The 24,656-nt window shown below is 41.7% G+C and overlaps 1 protein-coding gene across 2 annotated transcripts in view; it reads left to right on the top strand.

Moving 5' to 3' along the window:
- The window catches only part of QTGAL (queuosine-tRNA galactosyltransferase), a 287,216-nt gene that overhangs the window by 38,676 nt on the left and 223,884 nt on the right, over positions 1–24,656 (top strand). For both annotated transcript variants that reach the window (XM_077833125.1, XM_077833124.1), the window contains exon 5: positions 7,151–7,216. In XM_077833125.1, coding sequence (XP_077689251.1) covers positions 7,151–7,216 — 66 coding nt within the window. The remainder of the gene's footprint in view (positions 1–7,150; positions 7,217–24,656) is intronic.

Raw genomic sequence — 24,656 nt, 5'->3', positions numbered from 1 at the left:
CCATTCGCTTGTGAACTGTGAGGGCTGCTCTTATCTTGGTATTCTTGCACTTCAGGGCAGGGGAAAGCAAGTCAAAGTTCCATGAAAGTGCCCTTATGCATGTGAAAGTTTCGGAGCCCCTGGGAATCATCCCAGAACTGCAACACTATGCAATCCCACCAGTCTGTGCTTGTTTCCCAGGCCCAGAATTGGCGTTCCAAGGCATGAGCCTGCCCCATTAACACCATGATCTCCAAATTGTGGGGGAAGGGGTTTTAGAGAAAAGTGTGTTCATGTCCTCATCACTGCCTGCCGTCACCGCCTCGCCTGGTTTTTCGGGTGCTGGTTCTGCATACATTGCACAATAATGCGTGAGGTGTTCACAATGGTCATAACTGCTGTGGTGAGCTGAACGGGCTCCATGCTTGCTGTGCTATGGCGTCTGCTCCTGCTAGGGCAATCCAGGGAAAAGGGCGTGAAACGATTGTTTGCCGTTGCTCTGGCGGCGGGAGGGGTGACTGACAACATGGTTTACAGGGAATTAAAATCAACAAAGGGGGTGGCTTTGCGAGAAACAGAATGCCCCCTCAAGGATAGAACTCAAAACTTCAAGGATAGAACTCAAAACTGGGTTTAGCAGGCCGTTGATTTCACGGAGGGAGGGAGGAGAAAATGAATACAAAACAAATCTGGATTATTTCTTGTTTTGATCCACTTCATCTATCTTTATACATCTTGCTGGCAGCAGACTGTGCAGTACAACCGCTAGCCATCGTCATCTCCTGGGTGCTTGGTGGAAGATGGTGCAGTATGACTGCTGGCCATCATCTTCTGCTGGCTGCTGATTAAAAGACAGTGCACTGCTGGTAGGACTGAATTGCCATGAGATGAAACTTAAAAGGGAAATGACCTGGCTGAGTCACTCCCATGTTTGCCCAGGTGCCCCGACCTCATCGAGGTCAGTTAAGAGCACCCTGGACTATGTCGACGACGGCTGCCAGTCATACTGCACTGTCTGCTGCCAAAAGGCAATAAACTGCTGCTGTGTAGCAATGCAGTACTGCGTCTGCGAACAACCAGGAGACATACGGTGATGGTTAGCTGAGCAGGCTCCATGCTTGCCATGGTATGGGATCTGCACAGGTAATTCAAGAAAAAAGGTGCAAAACGATTGTCTGCCCTTGCTTTCACAGAGGGAGGGAGGGAAGGAAGGGGGGCCTGAGGATATGCACCCAGAACCACCTGCGACAATGTTTTAGCCCAATCAGGCACTGGGATTTCTACCCAGAATTCAAATGGGTGGCGGAGACTGCAGGACCTGTGGGATAGCTACCCACAGTGCAACGCTCCGGAAGTCGACGGTTGCCTCAGTACTGTGGACACACTCTGCCGACTACATGCACTTAGAGCATTTGTGTGGGAACACACACAATCGATTGTATAAAAGCGCTTTCTACAAAACCAACTTCTATAAATTCGACCCCATTTCGTAGTGTAGACAAGGCCTCATATTCAGACCTCTGCCTCTCTGCTGATATTCCTAATGAGGTTTCCAGTTGTAGTCATGATGGGTATTTTTAGGGATGTAAGATTTGCAGGGGTATCTACAGGAATTGTACTGAAATGAAAAGACAATTTTCAGACAGTAACTTTTGGTCACTACTGACCTGGGTAGGATTCAAACTACTGACCTATAAGTAAATATCTTCATATCACATTACAACATTCCTGAATTTTTGTTTTTTGTTGGGTTTTGTGTCTGAGTACTGGGAGCTTACAGTCTCCGTGAAACCTCTTCACAGGTTTTTGGATTTCTCCTTCAGAATTAGATTGCTCTAGTGTTCCAGTGGAATATCCTTTGTTTGATTACACTGTAAGCAGTTTGTATTTCCTCACTGATGTGTGGGATGCATTGTACCTGTAATTATTATTCATACACACAAGTTTCCTGTGATACTCCCCCATAAGTTGATGGGAGAATAGACTCTCATACTTCTAATACTAAGAAAACAAAAGCCCTGTTCTTTGTATTTATTTGGTAACAATTCTTAGCTCACTGGGTTACTAAGTTGCATGCCGAAAATACTGTAGAATTAGATATTTTTGGTAATGGGTTTGTATTTTTTTTATACAAAGACTGACAGGTGCATGCATTATATATAAAAAATGAAAAAAAAAAACAAGCTCCTATGCGTCATCGGACTACAGTTTTAACAAGGGGTTCTGTTGTCTTCAAATCATGAAACCAAAGGTCAAGAGGCTTGTGTACTCACCAGACCCCCTCCAGGTCTGGTGATTGCTATTTTTTAGTAACACACAGTGATAATTTAGCCTTTCCCCTCCTCATTGCCTCTACCATGGAGTGACATCAGCAGCTCGGTCACCTCACTGGTTAAGCAGAAAGGCAGCATTTTACTTTTATTCATGGATTCTTGTAAACCATGGGCATTTGATATTGCTGTTTTCTGCATGGGCTCTAGACTGTTTGATGCTACTCTCCATATATCTGGCTGTCTACTGTAGCTATCTATTGTACAAATATTCCTAGTATACCTGCTTACTAAGCTGATTGTGGGAGTTGAAAGGAATGTTTTCAAAAAGCTTGTTTCAAAAGAAGGCTGAGTTGGGTTTGCTAATAAACTTTATAAAGGTTTGAAAAGTTTGATAATATTGATTTCAAAAAATTAAACAAACAAAGCCACCAATTGCAAAATAGTTGCCTACCACACAGAGCACTCCTGGACAGGCCTGTGGAGTGTCAGTTCTGTTTGTTTTGTGGGAGCCAGGATGGACACCACTGCTGCATTCTGGAATTCCCTCCTGGTCAGAGCTTTAGAGCCAGAATTTGTCCTAGGCATTTATTCAGGGATGTCCCTACCCATACACGAAATACGCAGCTGCGTAGGGCACCAGGAAATTTGGGGCACCAAATTTCCTGGTGCTCTATGCAGCTGTGTGCTGCTCCAGGCCCTGCTCCGCCTCTTCCCCCTGCCCCTGCTCCGCCCCCACCCCACCTCTTCCTGCCCCTGCTTCGCCCCCGCCTGGCCTCTTCCCACCCCCTGCTCTGGCCCCGCCCCCACTCCATCCCTTCCCCAAAGCCCCCGCCCTTGCTCCGCCCCAGCCCCACCCTTTCCCACCCCAATATCTACTTTATTTGTTGTTAGCCTGTGGAGTTGAGGAACTCTTCTATACATGGCTTTATTTTATACATATGTGTCATGATCCCTGTCGTACTGTGCACCTAGTGTACAATCTTCAATTACAAGGCTTGTCACCCCTCAAAAATCTACTTAAAAATAGCGGAGTAAATGTGCAAATGAATGAAGCCTACTTTTGTCGTCTCCGACTCAAGGAATATTTTCAACACACCACTGAACCGTGCACTGACCCACAGGAATCCTCCTGCCAACACTACAAGAGGAAGAATTTTGCGTGGACTCCTCCTGGTGGTTGAAATGACAGACTGGACTTCTACATAGAGTGCTTCCGCAGACATGCACAGTCTGAAATTTTGAACAAACAGCATCACTTGCCCCATAAACTCAGCTGTACAGAACGCAATGCTATCCACAGCCTCAGAAACAACTCTGACATTATAATCAAAGGGGCTGACAAAGGAGGTGCTGTAGTCATAATGAACAGGTCGGATTATGAACAGGAGGCTGCCAGGCAACTCTCCAACATCACATCCTACAGGCTACTATCCTCTGATCCCACTGAGGAGTACCAAAAGAAACTACACCAGCTATTCAAGAAATTCCCTGCTACAGCACGGGAACAAATCTACATGGACACACCCCCAGAGCCCCGACCAGGGGTATTCTATCTGCTACCCAAGTTCCATAAACCTGGAAACCCTGGACGCCCCATCATCTTAAGCATCAGCACTCTGACAGCAAGATTATCTGGCTATTTGGACTCTCTCCTCAGACCCTGTGCTACCAGCACTCCTAGCTATCTTCAAGACACCACAGACTTCCTGAGGAAACTACAATGCACCGATGATCTTCCTGAAAACACCATCCTGGCCACCATGGATGCAGAAGCTCTTTACACCAATATTCCACACTAAGATGGGCTACAAGCTGTTGGGAACCGTATCGCTGATGAGGCCATGGCACAGCTGGTGGCTGAACTTTGTGACTGTCCTCACCAACAACCATTTCAGATTTGGGGACAATTTATACCTTCAAGTCAGCGGCACTGCTATGGGTACCCGCATGGCCCCAAAGTATGCCAACATTTTTATGGCTGACTTAGAACGACGCTTCCTTAGCTCTCGTCCCCTAGTGCTCCTCCTCTACTTGCGCTACATTGATGACATCTTCATCATATGGACCCATGGGAAGGAGGCCCTTGAAGAATTCCACCTTCCACCCCACCATCAACCTCAGCCTGGACCAGTCCACACAAGAGATCCACTTCTTGGACACTACAGTGCAAATAAGTGATGGTCACATAAACAACACCCTATACTGGAAACCTTCTGACCGCTGTACTTACCGACATGCCTCCAGCTTCCATCCAGGACACATCACACGATCCATTATCTACAGCCAAGCCCTAAGATACAACCGAATTTTCTCCAATCCTTCAGACAAACACCTACAAGATCTTTATCAAACATTCTTAAAACTACAATACCCACCTGTTGAAGTGAAGAAACAGATTGACAGAGCGAGACGGGTACCCAGAAATCACCTACAGCACAGGCCCAACAAGTAAAATAACAGAACACCACTGGCCATCACGTACAGCCCCCAGCTAAAACCTCTCGACCACATTATCAACCACCTACAACCGATCCTAGAAAATGATCCCTCACTCTCACGGACCTTGGGAGGCAGGCCAATCCTCGCTGGGAGGCAGGCCAGTCCTCGCTTACAGACAGCCCCCCAACCTGAAGCAAATACTCACCAGCAGCTACGCACCACACCACAGAAACACTAACCCAGGAATCAATCCCTGTAGCAAACCTCGTTGCCTACTCTGTCCCCATATCTACTCTAGCGACACCATCAGAGGACCCAACCACATCAGCCATACCATCAGAGGCTCATTCACTTGCAAATCTACTCATGTTATATATGCCATCATGTGCCAGCAATGCCCCTCTGCCCTGTACATTGGCCAAACCGGACAGTCTCTACGTAAAAGAATAAATGGACACAAATCGGACATCAGGAATGGTAACATACAAAAGCCAGTAGGAGAACACTTCAGTCTTCCTGGACATTCTATTACAGATTGACAAGTAGCTATACTTGAACAAAAAAACTTCAGAAACAGACTTCAAAGACAAACAGCAGAACTAAAATTCATTTGCAAATTTAACACCATTTATTTGGGCCTGAATAGGGACTGGGAGTGGCTGGCTCATTACAAAAGCATCTCTGCCTCTCCTGGAATTGACACCTCCACATCTGTTATTGGGAGTGGACTACATCCACCCTGATCGAATTGGCCCTGTCAACACTGGTTCTCTACTTGTGAGGTAATTCGCTTCTCTTCATGTGTCAGTATAATAACGCCTACATTTGTAATTTTCACTCCATGCATCCTTTGAAGTGGGTTCTAGCCATGAAAGCTTATGCGCAAATAAATCTGTTAGTCTTTAAGGTGCCACCGGACTCCTTGTTCCAAACGAATAACCAGGGAACTTTAGACTACAGGTACCATAGACAAATTTTATTCAGGTTATTTCTCTGACTTCACAAAACAGTGAACATTATAACTCCTTGTTCTGTACCTTTAGAGGTCTTGTGGGAATTTGGGAGATTTGTGTATACCACTTATGAATTCTGTGTGAGACTGTGAACTCTGTATGTATCTTTACCAAGACGCAAACTCCATTTTGAATGAGGGAGCTAACTGCCTCTCTGAGGTCTCTTTGCCTCCATATTGGACTAAAATTCCAAAGAGACTCATTAACTAGGGATAGTCCTCTATTCAACTACAAATGTCCTAGACTGGGTGAGCTCCCCACTCTCTGAAGAACTAGGTCTTCAGCCACTTTCACTGGCTCTCTCTAAGACAGGGGTTCTCGAACATCATTGCACTGTGACCCCCTTCTGACAACAGAAATTACTACATGACCTCAGGAGGAGGGACCGAAGCCTGTGCTTGCCTGAGCACCGCTGCCCCGGAGGGAGAGGGGGGCAAAGCCTGAGCTACACCGCCCTGAGATGGGGGAAGTGGGGGGCAAAGCCTAAGCTACACCGCTCTGAGCTGGGGGGCCAAAGCCGAAGCCCAAAAGGCTTCAGACCCAAGCAGGGGGCCTGTAACCTGAGCCCCACCAACCAGGGCTGAAGCCCTCAGGGTGGTGGGGCTCAGGCTTTGGCCCCAGGCGGCGGGGTTTGGACTTTGGCTTTGGGCTCCAGCAGGTCTAAGCCAGCTCCGGTGACCTGTCGCAACCCCCTTTGAGCTCCTGACCCACAGTTTGAGAACAGCTGTTCTAAGGGAAGCTGCTGCCAGAGCCTGATGAGGCAGGGGAGAATATCTGCATACCTGAACACAGATTACTTCCCCCAAGGATTCCCAATGGATGGATGAGCTAGACTTGAGTGAGGGGCATTGCATTTAGGATATTTGTTTTTTTTCCTATATCATCTGTACTCTTTGTATTTCTCATGCTTAAGTAAAGAGCAATAGTGTGCTAGAATCCTATGCAAAGTGTCTGTGCATTTAATGCATTATACCTACCATGTGCCCCTTGAGGAGGTAAACCAGAAGACTGACACCTTCAGGTAGTGTTCTGGGTAATGGTGTGTTTAACCTGTGGCTGGAGTCTGAGAGCTCAGCACTGTTTGGAGGGGCTGGTTAGTGGGCTGAATGGTCTAAATGCTCCGGAGGGGGTGGCAGATAGAGGATCTTCACTCAAGCGTGTTCCTAGAGACCCCCAAGAGAGGGATAATGCCTAACATCTAATTTTTAATTCTGCAAAATTTTATTAGGTTCCTTTTAAAATACCTTTTATCTCTGTTATAGTCCATTTTAAAGGAAACCAAACAATGGTCAAAGTGGTTTTAATATTTGGTGCCTTTGTATTTTTAAAAAGGCTTTGTTAGCAGGCCAGTGAAATGATTATTAACCTAACAACATATTCTAGTGTGTGTTGAGTACTGTACTGTGACCCTTTTTCTGTTCAGTAACAGTGTGCTATTTATTACAGGATGATGTGATGATGCCACAGAGGGTGAGACTGCAGCATGAAGCTGCCATTCAGCACCCAAATAGTGTGAGTACTACTTTCATTAAAAAAAACAAGAAAACCACCCCAAACCATAAAACTGTGTGGCTGGATACATTTCTTTAAAAGGATGGGAAAATTTCACTGGGCTGGTGGTGGCTAAGCATTCTCAACATGCAGTTTTCCTTTAGCTAGAGCCTTGTATGTAATAGTTACTTTGAATTTTTTTCTTATGCTTGTTTGCTGTTAGGCAAACCAAACCTTTTGACAGTAATATACTAGTTTCAGATAGGTTAGAAAGGTTTCTCCAAACCAGTATTAGAATAGAATGTCATTTAAACTAGAACACTTTTTAATGTAGCACGCTATGTAATATGAAAAACTACAAAGGAGAATTTACAACAATGATTTAAACAACTGTGGTTAATGTTTACACGTCCTCAAACAATCGGAATGTATGGTTTATTATATAAATGGTTGCACAAACCTATGGTTAAATTGACATTTGTTTTTTCCCCAATACTTGCTCTAAAATAAAGTAGTCGTCTGTAGAACAATTGTTCTTTATTCCTGTGATATAAATGTGTTTGTTCAGTGAAATTAAGGTTTTATGAACAGTGTGGTTATTAGAAGCACAGTTTTAAGTGTATTTCAATGACTAGAACCAGCAGTAGAGGGCCATTTGAAGTTCTTATATATGTTCCACTTACCTTCCCGGAGATGGTAAACTTGATGAACATGTTGATGTGTAATATCAATTTTATTTGTCCATATGTGGTTGACATGAAGAATTCTGCCTCTAAAAACTAGTTGTATCTCTGTATATTTGGTAAAAACAGATTTCACAGTGCAATAAACCTCCCAAGAGAAAATGTTAAAGCTTTGAAGGCAGTGTTCAAGGGATTTCTGTAAAGCAAAGGTCAATTGACTTTATCTGTCAAAAAGGTATTTACTATAGGAGGTTTGGGAACAAAATAGACATTCTTAAAATTACCACTCTGAGAGTTAATCACCTTTGAACTTTCCCTCCCAAACACACTTAGTCCAGAATAGAGAGCATTGTAGTTCTTTCAGCTAAGGAATGTCTGCTAAACAACCTGTTGTTCAGTGCTGGGATGTGCACCTGCTCTTCTCCACACCTGTGTGTTCCAAAGCTTCATGCTGTTAGCTTTCTTGTGAAATATGATATTCCTTTCTATATAATTTATGGGATTGGTGGGACTGCTGTTGAATAGTAGTTTGTACTACAAGCATACTTGAATAGAGATAAGTGGAAAGTTGTGTGGGGGGATTTGTGTTTTGATATGTATAAATGAATATAATTGGATATTAAGATACCAGAAATTGAAAGATATGTGGCATCTGTAAATTTGTTCGGGCAAAGACTTATGAAAACTGTCCTGATGCTATACTGAATAGACTTACGCGTGCTTAGATGTTGATCTTTATTAGCATGATTACTGCTAAATAGTGGTTTGTAACCTAACTGTTTTTATAATCACAACACAAATTAGGAAAACTATTCACATCAAGAAAAATCAGTGTCTGAAAGCATCAAAGTCTCTACAGTAGGGAGGTGCAACAGTTCTCAAAAATGAGTTGGGACAGAAGAGACAGGGCTTTTCTCATTTGTGGTCCTTTCCACTCCCCACCCACTTGCTCTCGGGGATTAGTATCTTGCAAATAGACTCTGCTTTCCCTCCCCCAAGGCTGGAGTACAATCTGGACAGGGAAGTAAAAGGGCTTTGCTCCCCAGTGTTTCCGTGGCCGAGCAAGGGCTGTTAATATATGCCACTGTCAGTCATAACCTGTCTTTGTAGCACAGTTACTTGCCTTTTCTCAAATGTGCGTATAGTATACTTGACATTTGCTGTATGCCTAATGCTGTAGTTTGGATTTAGATCAAAAGTTGTAATGCCTAAAGCCATTTTGCACAATATTATCTCACTATATGAATGTGAGTGAACTCCGGCTTGGTTGGTTATATGCATCTTTGATGAAACCTTCAAGTAGCTAGTGGATTGGGTGAATTAGAATAATGCATTAGTTCATAGTCCTGTTCATTTACCACTGGAAAAACTGTAAACAAACATTGTTTAAGCATCAGATGAACTGAACAGAGTTGTCTGAGTTTAATTCCTTCAGGCATAACTCCACCCTGCAACATTACCATGCACAATTTGGCAAAGCGTCTTTGTTCAAAAGCGGCCAATGAACAACTGAGCTCAAAAGTGAATTATTTTTTATTCAGTGTGGGCAAATTTCAATGCATACATTTCTTCCTAATAGAAAATATATTGTGCAGTAGATAAATGTGTGTTCATGTTTTGCTCTGTCTAATTTTGCTTGTCTGGACCTGTTGTGTAATAGTGATATATGTTAGTAAGGATGAGATTGGCACAAAGGAAAGATTTTTTTCATGACCTTGGACGTGTCCTCCCCTACTCCTTAGTCAGAAGTGTGCATGTAGTTTGAATAATCCATGGCTGACTTAAAACTTCTCTCTCACCTACTGCAGCAATTTCTTTCATTCCTTACCCATGGGTAGAATTACTGGATTCCATTGCTGCTGATATTGATCAGTTGAGCATTGCAAAGGAAGGTCACGCAGCAGAAGAACCTCCATCTGGGTAGTTGTGGCATAGCATCTCTCTCCCCTGCATGGCACCATATGCTGATGCTTGCTCCGTTGCTGCAGTGATGTTTTTCCCTGTAATTTGGCCTTCTGACCAGGTCATGATTTAGTTGCCCCTTTCAAGATAACAGAAACCCAACATAAAACAGTCCGATTTCTTGAGCCTCCCCATCTCCAGGCCCCTGGTCTTCACACCCTTGCCTTAGGGCTTTCCAGTGTTCTAGTCCCATTCTCTGGACTCAGGCTACCTTCCCAGTGGGCCCATACACTACGCCAGATTTCAGCCCAGAGAACCTATAACCAGCAGCCAACGTCTGTGCAGTCCTTCTCCTTTCTGCTATTTCCCTTGGCTCCTTCTTACCCAATCTTTCTCAGGCTTGCCCTTTCAAACTTCTTAAGTTCCCTTTACTCTGTTCCTCCACAGAACATCTTCCAGGTCTCTCTGTCTCTGGCAGTCCAAATTATTCCCTTCTTTCAGGGCTCACCACGAGGCCTGCTGCACCCCAGTAGCTGCTTTATGTTTCCGTGGCTGTTTGCCAGCCTTCTCCAGTCAGGGTAGGGTCCCAGGACTTATTCTTCCCCTTGGGTTTCCTCCTGACAACCTCTCTGTTCCCAGCGAGTCACTGCAGACACTCCCCTGCAGCCCCTCTTCTGCTACAGACTTTGTCTCTTTATACTAACCAGCCTGCTCCTGCCCAGCTGAGCTTCATCGTCAGTTAAGCCTGGCTCTGACTCCAAGTGCAGCCGGTAACATAATTGGCCTCTCAGGCCCACATTAACTCATTCAGGGCCTGTGTGGGGTACTCACCCCTCACAAGTATCCATATCGTTAATTTGACCCCACACCTGAGATTTCAAGTGAGAACTGAGGGTGAGTGAATGGAGGCAGGAAGGAAAGAGTATAAGAAGCTAACTGAATGCTGCTTCTTTGGAGATCATTAATATTAGAGCCAACTTAGTGATGTGCCAAGTAGATATTAACGTAAGATAGAATTTAAAAGCCCAACTTTCAATCTGGATACAGTAGAACTTTGTTTAATTGAGCCTCCATAATTCAGCTCTCCATATTTACTCAACCACCAGTCCCAGGGCTGACAGCAGCGGGGGTCCCGCTGCTCGGGGCTGACAACGGGACACCAACCGCCCATTTTTCGCTTTATCCAGATTTTTGGTTATCCGATCTGACCCTGATCCCAATTAGATCAGATAATGGGGGTTCCACTGTATTTATATGGCGCTCATCACTGTAGGATCTGATCTTATCTAATTGCTTAAAATATGATGGAGTTTTCTTCCTCCTTTCAATGCCTCTAGAAGCAGGATCAGGGTTTTTATATTTTATTTTGTAATGAATGAATTTATGAGAATGAGGATACTATTATGCGAAATACTGGGCGAACAGGTGGGATTTACATTTTGTCCTGAATACAGCAGTATTAAGGGTCATTCTTATTTCATCTGGCAGTGAGTTCCATACTCCTGATGCAGCTCTTGTGCAGGTTCTGTCTTCTGCAAACACAAACCTATTCCGTTTGGTTGGCAATATCATCGTTCTAGTGAAACTCAGCTGTTGTAGGGGATCATAGTCATGGATGGAGGGATGTGCTCTCAGATAGCGAGGATCAGTTCTGTGCAAGGTTCTGAAAATCAGAACAGTGACTTTGAACTGTATACAGTGGGGAGCCAATCCAGAGACTGGTTTGTTGGGGTCATATGTTCCTGCTGAATAGTCAAGCTGCTGCATTCTGAACAAGCTGGAACTGCCCCAGGGCATGTAGTTTGCTTTCCAGATATAGAGCAGTGGTTCTCAACCTTTGCTTTACTGTGACTGTGTGTTACAATAGAAAAAAATTTCAATATCTCCCTGCCGTAGTTTCAAGACCCTGTTCCCAATAGGCATGTAAAGAAAGGGAATGAGGCCTTTTCTTTAGTATGACTGCATGGTACATTAGAAAAAAGTTCCACTACCTCCCTGACAGTGTTTCAAGACCCTGTTCCCACTAGTCACATAAAGAAAAGGAGGGACGTTGCAATTCCCAGGCTGAGATCCATGATATCAAGAATTGCATTAGTTCAGTCCAGATGTTACAAATGTGTGAATCACTGTGGCGAGGTCTGCATTCATTAGGCACCATTTTCTGGCCAGTCACAGATGGGTTGTTAGTGTCTTGCTGCTGTAACTACTTGGCTATCCTAGTACCATGCTGAGTCTAGGGGGAAGCCCAGGCAGTGACCAATATTACAGAGAAAATCTTTGATAAAAGTGATTGTTATGGAGGAGAAGAGTTCATCAAACCATTTCACTCTTCCCACTAGCAGTTCATTCTCATTCAGATTCATCTTCAGCCAGTTGCTCTTCATCCAGCTGAAGATCTGTATTAAAAAAATTAGCAGCCTTGTTGACAGACTGATCTCATGGACTAAAGATTGAATGGGCAAGAAGACTGCACTTCTTTTGCACTGCTAGAGAGATGTGAAATAAGCAGCAGGAGAGCTGCATTTGTCTTACTGCTACATCCATTTAATCTGAGATGGACAAAATTCCAAGAATTTGGAAACTGTCTTGATATTATCCTAATGCTACAATCACACAGTAGAATACTGAGCAGTACCACAGAAACTTTCTCAGTGAAGCCTTCTGCTCAGCAGCTGTGCCACATTGTATCAGATGAATGTGGTGTAACCTGCTTCCATTTGCTTCTGTTGTTATTGCAAATTAATTGGAATGGAGTCAGGAGATTATTTTATCTGCCTTGGGCCAGGCAGACAGCTTCATGGTGAAATGGAGTGTGAGATGAAAAATGGGTAGACAAGCAGAAAGTCAGGACACCTGCTGTGCTGACAGCAAATAGTAATAATCTTGGGGCATTTGCAGCCAAGAACTTCAATTTTTAATGATTGCATTCCACATGCCAACAGTTTGGTCACCCCAGTGTATGTCTGAAAGGCTTTTGTTTGCTGTATCATATTATTACTAGTCTAGCGCTAGAGTAGGGCCGTAAATACAGATTGCCATTTAAGACTCTTCTGTCTGCCCTTCAAACCACACATTACACCTCATCCATATACTTTGTCTTGGGGGCTGAGGCAGTTATTACGTAGTCTGGTAATTACATTACTCTTAGACATGGATATGCTCTAACAGTTTTCTGAACAAGGTAGCCTTGTTGCAGTGTGGTTAGAGCTGGCAAAATTGAGAATTTGTCTACCATAGATATGTCCTGTTTTTAAAAATATCCTTCTCCTGTTTGTTCTTAATACTGAGTTGGAAGAAAGAACAGCTTTAGAACATGTGACCATATGACGTTCCACACAGCCGGAGACTCCCTTGAAAATTGAAGTCACACTTCTTCTTACTGGAAAGCATATAAAATGGCAGTTTATTAGATGTTCCAGTGTTTTATTGGAGTTACAAGACTTAAGTAAAACTTACTAAAATATGTGAATAGTTTGAAATCTAAACATTTTGATGAACTTCTGTTCAACATGCTTGGATTACAGTATGGCCTAAAATAGGAGCACCACTTGTGTCTCTATATTGTATGAAATGGCTTAAAAGCTTAGACCAGTTCTGATTTATTGGAGGTAGCATGGTCCAGTGGATAGGAACCTAGACTAGGAATCAGTAGATGTAAGTTGTGTTCCCAGCTCTGTGACAGATCTTCTGTGTACCCTTAGGTGACAAGGTGGATGAGGTAATATCTTTTATTGGACCAACTTTGATTGGTGAAAGAGAGATGTTTTCAGGCTACACAGTGCTCTTTGTCAGGCTACAACAACACTGCAATTACCTTAGGTGAATCATTTAATCATTTTGTGACTCAGTTGGCTTATCTGTAAAATGAGGATAAATATAATTATCCCCATTTGAAGACTGTTTTGAGATCTATGGATGAGATATGCCGCATAGGTGCGAAAACAAGAGTTATGCTAATACCCAACTGCATATGCAACTTCCATTGAATTTCAGGGTAGTTATCTAATTTTGGTTGCCAAAACATAATTGCCATACCTTGAAAAGGAGAAACACCACAGGCTGCATGCAAATTGTTATACAAGATATAGTTGATGCTTACTCTGGACAAATTACAGTAGAACCTCATAGTTATGGACATCTTGGTAATGGAGGTTGTCCGTAACTCTGAAATGTTCGTAATTCTGAACAAAGTGCAGTTTGGGCTCCAGATCTAGCAGCTGACACTCCATGTCAGGCTTCAGCAGCCCTTGAGCTTCCTACTCAGCCCTGGCATGAGTTTGCAAGCTTGTCCCCCTCTTGGCAGGGGTGTGTGTGAAAACAGCGTGTCCCCTGTCCTGCAGGTGGGGGGTAAAAACAGCGTCCCCCTCTCAGCACGGGGGGGGGGGGGGGGGAAGGGGGAGGAGGGGTGAAAGCGGTGCAGACCCCAGCGCTGCTCCTGCTGTGCTGGCTCGCTCCGGCTGCCTTGGGCTGGCAGCCTCAACGTCTTTCTGTAAGTGGTTGCCTCATGCATGGGGGTGGGGACAGGCAGCACAGATGTGCCTACCTTTAAGATGCATAGTACAGTATTCATGGGGGGGGGGGGGGGGGCTCTCTGCTGCTGCCAGATTGGTTACTTCTGTTTTCACATGGTGTCCGGGTGACCAGTCAGTCCGTAACTCTGGTTTTCGTATATTTGAGGTTCTACAATAATGTGTTTATCGGATACCTACCATGACTATATTGTAATGTGGTTGACTTTTTAGAATCATGTAAAAGAAAAATTTTCAAATACTACAAGATCAAAGGTTTGTTTCAGCCTTTTATTTTGGAAAATAATAGATGAACTTCTCAATATTTTGTAACTGACAATACACCTGTAACAAACGGTATCCTGTATACCATCTGATTCTTGCCATCTCTCAAATGGCCTTTGCCATTCCTCACTTGTCATTATGTAAGTAATGTATCAGAGGGGTAGCCATGCTAGTCTGTGTCCACAAAAACAACAAGGAGTCCGGTGGCACCTTAAAGACTCCTCATTATATAAGTAATGAGACATCAGTTTCCTCTAAGCCTGGTTTCCTTATTCCCAAGCAGTTGCTCACTTTTCTGTGCCCTAGATAAGCCAGATATCTCTTTTGTTTGGCCTAAATGAAAGAATGAAGTATCTTATGAATAACTTCACAGAAATTAAAAATGGAAGATAGATAGAAATAATTAAGTCGATGCAAATACTATGGAAAGCATTGCTAGAGTTCCATTAAGCATAGTTATGGAGTACTGAAATATGATCTGCATTTTGAGCATGGTAGAAAAATCCTTAATATCCTACCTCCTAAACTTGTCTCTCTTTTCTGTGCCACAAAATGTTTGGCTCTGAGTAAACCTCCCTCATTTGTAACTCCTGGTTTTTTTTAATTGAAGTCCAAATGTCCCAGGTCTTCCCGGCACTTAATATTATGTCATCCTCTAGTCAGTGCATACGCATCAGCAGATTTTCTTTTTGCAAACTCTGTTTAGAAACAAACGCAATTCTAAATTTTCATGGGCTAAACCATGAGGTAATCTTTGTTTCCATTTGAATTACTCTGTCAGGTGGCCTTTTGTTTCCCTTCCTCAGCATGTTTGAGACAGACCTGAACATGTTATTTGGACATGTCCTGGCAGGCACTGATGTAAAGTAACATACTAAAAATTAAGACTTATTCATATAATAGATGTTGAATAGAAATGAGCTAGATAATAAAAGGGCTTGAAAAAACCCACTTGTCTGCTTAACCAGGCTGAGCAGAAACTTTGTCCAAGTGAATGGACAAAGTGGACCTGAGGAGCCACTGGCTTCTTCTCTGATGAGAAGAAAGTAGCAGAATGGCAGGAGTCAGTGTGCTTTTGCAGGAGGGGTGGAGCAGTGACGCAGCTACCAGTTCAAGAGGCAGGGGAGAGTGAGGGAGAAGCAGATTGGCTAAAGCAGGGGTGGGCAAACTTTTTGGCTTGAGGGCCACATCGGGGTTCCAAAACTGTATGGAGGGCCGGGTGGGGAAGGCTGCGCATCCCCAAACCCTAACCCTATCCACCCCCTCCCACTTCCCACCCCTGACTGCCCCCCTCAGAACCTCCAACCCATACAACGCCTCCCCCCACTCCTTGTCCTCTGACTGCCCCCTCCTGGGACACCCTGCCCCTAACCACCCCTCCCTGCCCCCCAGAACCCCATCCCCTATCCAACCCCATCTGCTCCCTGACTGCCTCGACCCTATTGGAGTGGGTCAGGGGTAAGGAGGGCCCTCCAAATATTCCTGCTTCGGGCCCCAGTGGGCTAGTACCACCTCTAAAACCTAATCTGGATGCAGGCCTTCTCTACACTAGGAAGAGTTTGCCAGTACTGTATAGCTAGCCAGGAAAACCTTCCTAGTGGAGACCCAGTTTACCAGGAAGAGAGTTTCTTTGCCAGTTTATACAATTCTCCAGATGAAATAAGCTATTCCAGCAAAATAACTTTTTGCCACTATAACTGCATGTAAACTGGGGCTTTTGCTGGCACAGCTATGTTGGGTAGGGGTCTGGTTTTTCTGCACACTCCTAACCCACACAACTATGCCAGAAAAACTTAAGTATAGCCCAGGCTGTAGTTATATCATTATAGAATATATCTTATTCTGGTTCAGTAAGTGAAATAAGCAATACTGGTATAACTGCAGCATTTGCATTGGCATAATTACTGCCTAAAAAATTCACACCCCTAACTGATATAGTTATACTGGTGTAAAAGGGTAGATTTTTAAAGGTATGGTGTTAGCTTAAGTCTGTTCTACATTTAATCAAACATCACAAATGAAAAACATTACTACTTATACAGCTTTGTAAGTAAATGTATATTCAGTATGGCCTCCACATGTCAATAACCACATCTAACGTGATATTTATGGATCCATGGTATGATTGTTATATAGACTTTAATCATATTTTATAGTTTATGCATAATAACAGCAGTCTGTGTTAAATATTTGAAAATCAGTTTCTCTTTCTCATATGCCAGACAATTAGACATGAACAGTGTAGGTAATGTGATATCTTTTGCTGAAACAATGTGTGTGTTTAGTACACACACACACACACACACACAGGCGCGCAAGAGAGGAGAAACAGTAATACATATTTTTAATAATTAATTGTCTTGCCCCATACTTTGTGCAACTGAGGGGTATATTGGTATTTTGCCAGGAACTCCAAAACCACATACAATTTGCGTAAAATTGAGATGGCATTTGTCCTTATTTTTAACATATAAGTATAGCCTTTAGATACCGCTGGTCCCAGCATGCCACAGTCTATCTTGTTCTGAGTGAAGACTTCTCTGGTCAAGTTAGAGAATCACATTTTGGGATCTAAAGTCTCTGCAGCCTTTGTGTGAAAGATTCATCCATTTGCTGAAATGTGTAAAATGTCATACATGATGCCAGCTTTTGAGATTTTACTACAGATCTTGCAATATTAATATTTAGTTCGTTATTTTTAAAGTTTCACATGGTCTCATGATTCCTGGCTTCAAAATCACAATTTTTCCTTTATTCAGGAATAATCTTCAGCTGAGCTGAAGCAAACCTGCCCTCAGTTGAGATGGCCACAATTTCCATACAGTATTTGAATGAAGCTTGAGGCTGTCCCTAGTAAAGATGGCTGCCATCACCCACTGTTGTTTAATTGGGCAGAATCCAGGCTGCCTGTCCATAGTTAGGAACTGGATAGGGAATGCTGAGGCTGAAGAGGTACATCCGGAGACAGGGAGTGCAGTGGTTGGGAGAAAGTGGAAGATTGAAAAGTCTCAGGAAGGTAGTGGTTTCAGTGGAACGGAAAGTGGCAGAGGATATTTGTGAGCTGTAGACAACTGTGAATGAGGAGAAAAGTGTGAGCAGGTGGTTTTAAGCAATGGGGTGGGAACAGGAGGCTGTGGGAGAGTATGAAGGGAGAATAAAAGTGTTGGGGTGGAGACTGAGTTGGGTAGGGTAGGGAGGGAGATGGGAAAGATAATTAAACAGGTTAAAGGTAAGGAAGGGTTGGAGAGAATGGCAGCTCCCCAGCCCCATAGTGAGGGTGGTTCTGTATGAGGAGGCAACAGGGAGGCCTTAATTTCTGCATGTGTATTTAACATTGAATTTGAGTCAATCATACATGCACTTTGGGGGCAGGCAGCTTTCCCCAAAAGGATTAAAGGCTAAAGGCCCTACATTAAATTGAAATGGAGAGGGGATAAGTAAAGGAAGTATTTGGGACAAGTTTCATCTTGAGCAGTGGTTTGTTCAATTACCCTTAATGTATGAGGGATCAAATCTGTTTAAAGATCCTGGTTAGATTATTACGGTGTGTGAGATTCTTATGGTTTCTGATTTAAGGCTCTTCTGAGTGCATTTTCTTTGGCTATGTGTAAGGTTGCAAAATAAACCTCTTTCAATCCTCCACTGCTGGAAAACAATGAATAGCTGAGTAGCAGAGGGTGTAGCTGCAAGAATTTTGAAAATTTTGAAATGTTACTGAGTAAGGAAATATAATGGAGAGAGAGAGATTGGCAGCTAAAGCTTCTATTCCATATTGGCAACTCTTACTCTATGTATTAGGCCTGGTCTACACACACATCTTGTACTGATATACTTTTTTTGGTTAGGGGTATGATTTTTGTTATTGAAGGAGTTCTACCAGTACAACCCGCCTATTGTGGATGCAGTGCCAGTCTAGCTGATTCCCCTTTCTATACTGGTATAGTTAAATCCATATGCCTATTGTTTTTAGCCAAGGATTTAGAGCGGAAACTGTGATAAATAGTAGCCCCCCCCAAAAGAAAAACTTGTTTAGAAATGTATCTGTTACTGACTGCAGAATATTTTAGACTAGAGATGACTGAAAAATGAAAAACTAGTCCCCTGAGAAATTTCAACTTTAATTTCATTTAGCACGATCTGAAATTGAACCATTTTTTGTCTTCAAAGTTTCTCATTAATTTCCCCCCCCATCAAAAAGGTTATTGAAAGTTCACATTTACTGAAAAATGGAAACCTAACCCCTCAATAATGTATTTCCAGAGCAGAAAGGAGTTAAGGTAATTGAGCTGCCCACTTGGAAATTTGGGATACATTGTCTCTTCAGTTCTGTGTTGATCTGCCAGTGATTACAGCAAGGGAGAATGAGGTTAGTGCCTGCTATGAAGAACTGGCAGCTTAGCTTTTATTCTTGGTTCATCTTTTTTTCTACAGAATTCAGGCTTTAGCATGCTTCTCTAGTACTTTTATAGGGAAGAATCATGTTGAGAGCACCTGTGGTGATGCATAATTGCAAATGGTGTGCGCAAAACTGGGTATGTTAAAAATTTCTTAGGGTTAACTGAAAGCATCTGAGGAGTTCTTTAAATTCCTGTGGAGCCATGGGCTTTCCAAGGCTGGTTCTCATGCCCTGCCTTCCTCCGGTTCATATCTACTTAACTTCTAATGTAAAAAAGGCTGAATACAATAACATTTAAGTCAGTTCAGGTGTATAGTGAAAACCATTGGGAGTAATTATGCTCTTACCATTCAGAAAGATGTGAAGCAAGCCCTATCTCATGAGCTATACAAATATGTTTGAGTAATCATATACAAAGAGAAGAGGATTTATCCACATTTATTTAAAGCAGTTGTTAGATCAAATTCCTAACTGCAACAAACAGAGATGCTGAAATAACCATATTCACAAGTAGGGATTGAGCTATTGTCACATTCTGGTCAATCCAGACCAGCGAGAGGTTGTCTCACCACCTGCCCCACAACTTGGGGTGCCTCTCAATGTTTTTCTGTTCGAGGTCTGAACTTGGGCTACTCACAAACAGCCAATGTGCAAGTCCACCCTGAGTGTCTGTGTATAGCTATAGCCCTGGTCCAGCTACTCTGACCCCAGCAGCCTGTCAGCAACATTCCAGTCATGCTCTGGCTTCCACCAGCCTTGGTTACAACTTGCAAGGTGACTCCAGCACACTCCCAGTCCTGAATTTTCCCCAAAATATGTGTTCTGCCCTGTCCAGCCCTTTCCTGGACAGTTCAGATATTAGAGGTCTGTTGCCCCTGTAAAGGGTCAGTGTTCAAAAGTTTGCTACTTTAATTGGAGTTACCAAACAGTTCAGTTCAAACCCTAAAACTGGATTAGATTAAAAATAAAACAAATTTGTTCAACTACAAAGAGAGAGGTTTTAAGTGAGTACAAGATATTAAAGTCAGAAATGGTTACAAGAGAAATAGATAAACACTTTCTAGTAGCTAAAACTTAACAAGTTAGACTTGGTTCAAGGTAAAATCCTTACCACCTATTCCCAGCAACAGGACTGACCAAATTCTCAGGTCAGGATCTCCCCCCAGAGTCAAAGAGCTGGTTCCTTTGTCGTCTTAGGTGAGAAAGAGAGAGAGAATCTGTGGTGTTTTTGCCCCTCACTTTTATAGTCCAGTCACCTTTTGAAATGCATTTTCCTGAGCGTTACTCCTAGATAAAGTTCATTCCAGCTGTGAGGAAGGAGACATGGAGTCTCATGATTTTGTTTTTTGCTAAAATGCAGATTGATCTGTTCCTGCCTCACCTTCATTGCCAAAGAATGGCCACTTGACAGGTGATTGCCAATCAACTTTGATGGCACCTGGCTAGAGGCATTAGCTTGTACTTTGTGCTTGAGAAACCAGTTTACTCCATCCCCAGACTTGTCTGATAAGCACATTGTAGTCATAATTTAGGCTTATGCTCATAACTCTTAATATGCACTTTGTACATACACGATCATATTGATCAGTGTGTTACTAGTTTTTTCAGTGGTACCTCACAAAGCATGTTTTGCACAAAGATTATTACAGTAGTGTGTAGGTGTGAATACAGAGGTGTTTTCAGTGACAGCTATAAAGTGTGGATCTACATCCAAACCTCCCCAAAGTTTGGGATATTCATAATATGTGGTCTTGGTTCAGTCCCAGCTCTACAATCATGAACACAAAGCGTTATTCAAACTGATCTCAGAAGGGCAGCTAGTATGTGGAAATTTTAGAGCTTCCTTTAGTTTTTCTTTTGTTTTATCTTCAAGCAGTACTTCTGAAACTCATTTAATTTGATTTCCATGATAATCTAACACAGCTTGCAATTTCATACTTCCCCATTGAGACTCATTGTATTGCCTCATGGTTCCACTAAGTATGTGGTGTTCCTGATTCATTTTTTTTTTGGAGTGCAACATTCTGTTTTTTAGACACAGTTGATGGCCAAATGCCCCACTGTGCACTTTTGAGTTACGATTTTATGGTTTTACGTGTTTTTACAAGGTTTCATCAAATTAGAGCATGCAATTCAGTGTTTCTTAGTTTTTCATTTTTTGTTTCCTTTTTATTTACTGAAGATACAAAATCCTCTAATGGCTCATTATTATTTCTACTGTCAACTGAATTTTTAACAGAGACTTCTTTTAATTAAAGCAAGGATTACCCCAAGTTGAAAAAAATTTGCAGAGCTGGGCACTGATTGGTCTTGAAAAACTTCTTAGAGGTCTCTGCTGCAACATTTTCTTATGAATTTGAAACTATCTTCAAATATTCACAGCAAATATATTATCAGAAAATATCCACTTTTGCGTGTGTGTGTGTGTGTGTGTAAAATATGATACACTTATTATTGCTAAATAGTGAAGGGTTGAACTGGAGACTACATGCTGTTGTTAGGTGTGAAATGCTTGAGTTCATGTGGTGTTTTCCAGTGACTACTTGTTCTCCTATTGAAGTGGAAAGAAGAGGAACTGCAAGCAGTCCTCCCTTACCACCAAAGCAATCTGTTGGGGAAGATTGCGAACTTGTTTTGTTGAATTTATTCCTTCCATTCATCTTTTTTTATTTAAATTGCATTAAGTGATGTTCAGTAGCAGTGTTCCCTCTAATTTTCCCCACACGTGTGGAATGAATTTTGTTATGTGCACCAATATGGAGGTGATCTGTGACCTCCATTGATTGTATAAATAGATTTTAAATATGTTTGTAACTTACAATCTGAGTTCGTGCCTAGTGAATGCTCATAGTGTGTCAGTGCAAAAGTCCCAGTGCTCCACATATTCTGCCTTACGTAGGTCTCTCTCTCTTCATTGAGTTCTGAGTATCTGTAGTTTTTGTTTCCTGCTGGCAACATCTGTATTTCACAAATTTTTCATTTTAGAGTTAACGTTTCTGAATTTAAAAAAATAATGTAAATGGTTGTTAATGTTTCCTTTAAGGTGTCTCACATTATACATAATGTAAATTACTTAAATGATACAGAATTAGATTATGCATAAACAAAAGATGATTATTGACACAATTTTATGTATTTAATAGTTAGTGTTTTGCAAACAATTAATTCCCTTACATCCCATAGCACATCTGTGAAGAAGGCCATTAAGTAATATCTCTGTTTTATGAAAGTGGGAACTTAGCTGCCACGGCTTGCCCAGAAACATGCAGAATCAGTAACAGAGCTGGAAACACGACTCACGAGTTCCTTCCTCTCAGACTTGTACTCAATGCATCAGGCTGTTTTAATTCTGCAACGTATTTGAACAAATAACTCCCTCTTATCCTTTCGTGATTTTTTTCTTAATCAACTGAAGCCAAATCTTATGTGTAGTAAAGTTGGTTCTGATCATTGTGCAGCTTTAATAAAACACAGAAATGGACCAATGAAGAAGTGCTGATTTATGTCATCAAGGAATATGGCCCAATACAAAGATATCATAAATGACAGCATCATACTTCTGTAATCATGCTAATTAACATAATTAAGTTTTAACCATTTTCTGGTTAAATTATAAATGGACATGTAAAGGCCTGCAGAAGACTTAGAGGTAATTATAATGTTTCATATGAAAATTGAGTGATCTGACTAGTTTATGCTGAGTCACAGCTGTGCCATTATAGTAAGGTAATTGAACAAGTTTTATATCATAAACTTATCTGAAAAGAGTTTATCATCCATCAAAAATTCCATTTGGCTGTCTGTATTTCCTTTTATAATGACATGGATACACTTTATAATCACAGTAAAACACATTGGGTCGCTGCTGGTCCTGAATCGTAGTCTTCTGTCTTGAGCTTCCAGTCTGCTCAGTGGAATTGTTGCACCATCATGCAGATTCTCATTGCTTACTTGAAGCCTGAACATTATCCTCATGCATCTCCACCTGTCCAGCTGCTTTAGTTCAGTATACACCTGATCTTCACCTCTTACTTAGTGGACAAGATTATCATGTATAGATTGAGATTGCTACTAAAAATGCCCAGGAAGAGAGATTCTACTATTCAAGTATCCTCTCCAGCTCCTTCACTTCCATCTTATGTTTTTCCAAATGAATGCTGAAAACCATTGCATCATATACAGTAAAAAAAACCCACTATCTGCAACACATTTATTAGTGAGCAATTAATTTTTTTCTTGATTCTTTTGATTTAAAACCATTGTTTGAGGTGGGGGTGGGAAAATGCAGATGATATTTGTGTAAGTAAACAAAGACTCAATAGTAATTCAGAATGAATAAGATAAGAAAATAAGGAAGGAAAAAGAAAAAGATATGACAGGGGTTTCCCACCCACTAACATTATAAAAGAAAATAACTATAGGAAATCCTTGGAACAAAACATCTGTAGTTCTTAAAATATGCTTTGGGTATAAATTGTGGGGGGAGAGAAAATAATTTTTTATTTTTGTTCATATTATTTTTGCTTTTTGCTTCACTAAATTCCAAAATCCTGTACCATAACTGGCAACTGCACATCAATAAAAGAAGTTCAGAACACTTAAACTACACTGAAAATAATAGAAATAGGGTTTGAAGTCAGCACAGAGATGACCCATCAGCCTGCCAGGTTTTATTTTTCTCCCTCATACACCAAGTTTTAGCCAGAACTAGTCAATCTTGAATTTGAACATGTAGCATAAAAGGTAACCGATGTGGCCTATGGCCTTTCTAACCTTGAAAATTCCCTGCTACCTGTTCGTATTAGAACATGAAATGAGAAGATATCTTGTATGAACAAACATGCATCAGAAACGATCTGCAGAGTAACACGGAAGTATTCCTCTACATTATCTACTTAATGTGTGTTTACATTTGCCTAGTCTTACCCACTATAAGACACTCAATAACCTGGGATCAGGCCTCATGATTGTGTTCATTATATGCTACATGCACCTACCTGGCGTATGATTAAGAGAGTTAATCATATACCCTTGTTGTAAATGTGCACAAATTTCCATTCTTTTGCTTATTTTCAGGCTCAACACACCAGTACACATTTTTCAGTTAATTACGCTACAAGCTTGGCACGTACACTGTGGGAAGCTTTGCTCTTATATAAAAGCCCTAGTTTCTAATTTTGCAGATCACTTAACAGTGTAGATTAGTGTAAGCATTCTGTTTTGTACAGGAATTGTAAGCTTTTTTTTTTAAATTAGGAGTAAATTTTCTCTCCCCTCCTCCCTTGTTCTTAGTATCAATTAAAAAAATACAGAAAAGGGGGACATCAAGAGCTATTTGAGAGAATAATTGATTTCACTCTTTTATCTCTCATGATCTGCTTATTTAAAAAATAAAGTCAGCCAAAAAACACAAGTTGCCAGACTAGTGTGATCATGCCAGAAAAACATATTGTGTTTCACTCAGTAGCACACAAGTATTAGGTGCGCATATGTGTATGAACAACACAAAAGGTATCTTGGTCTGTGAATCCATTCCCAGTTTCGGTGGACTTTGGAGTGACTATATAAGTATAAGTTGCTGTTCTGTGTAATAGGTGTTTTATTTATTTTTGTTTTGTTTTGTTTCTCTTTCATCATGAATGGACAATGCCAAGTTTAATGAATGGAATAAATAAATCTATTTCCTG

Source organism: Eretmochelys imbricata, chromosome 14, assembly GCF_965152235.1.
Source record: "Eretmochelys imbricata isolate rEreImb1 chromosome 14, rEreImb1.hap1, whole genome shotgun sequence".
Taxonomy (NCBI): domain Eukaryota; kingdom Metazoa; phylum Chordata; order Testudines; family Cheloniidae; genus Eretmochelys; species Eretmochelys imbricata.
The sequence above is the reverse complement of the archived record's forward strand: the minus strand, read 5'-3'. Positions and strand labels throughout refer to the sequence as shown.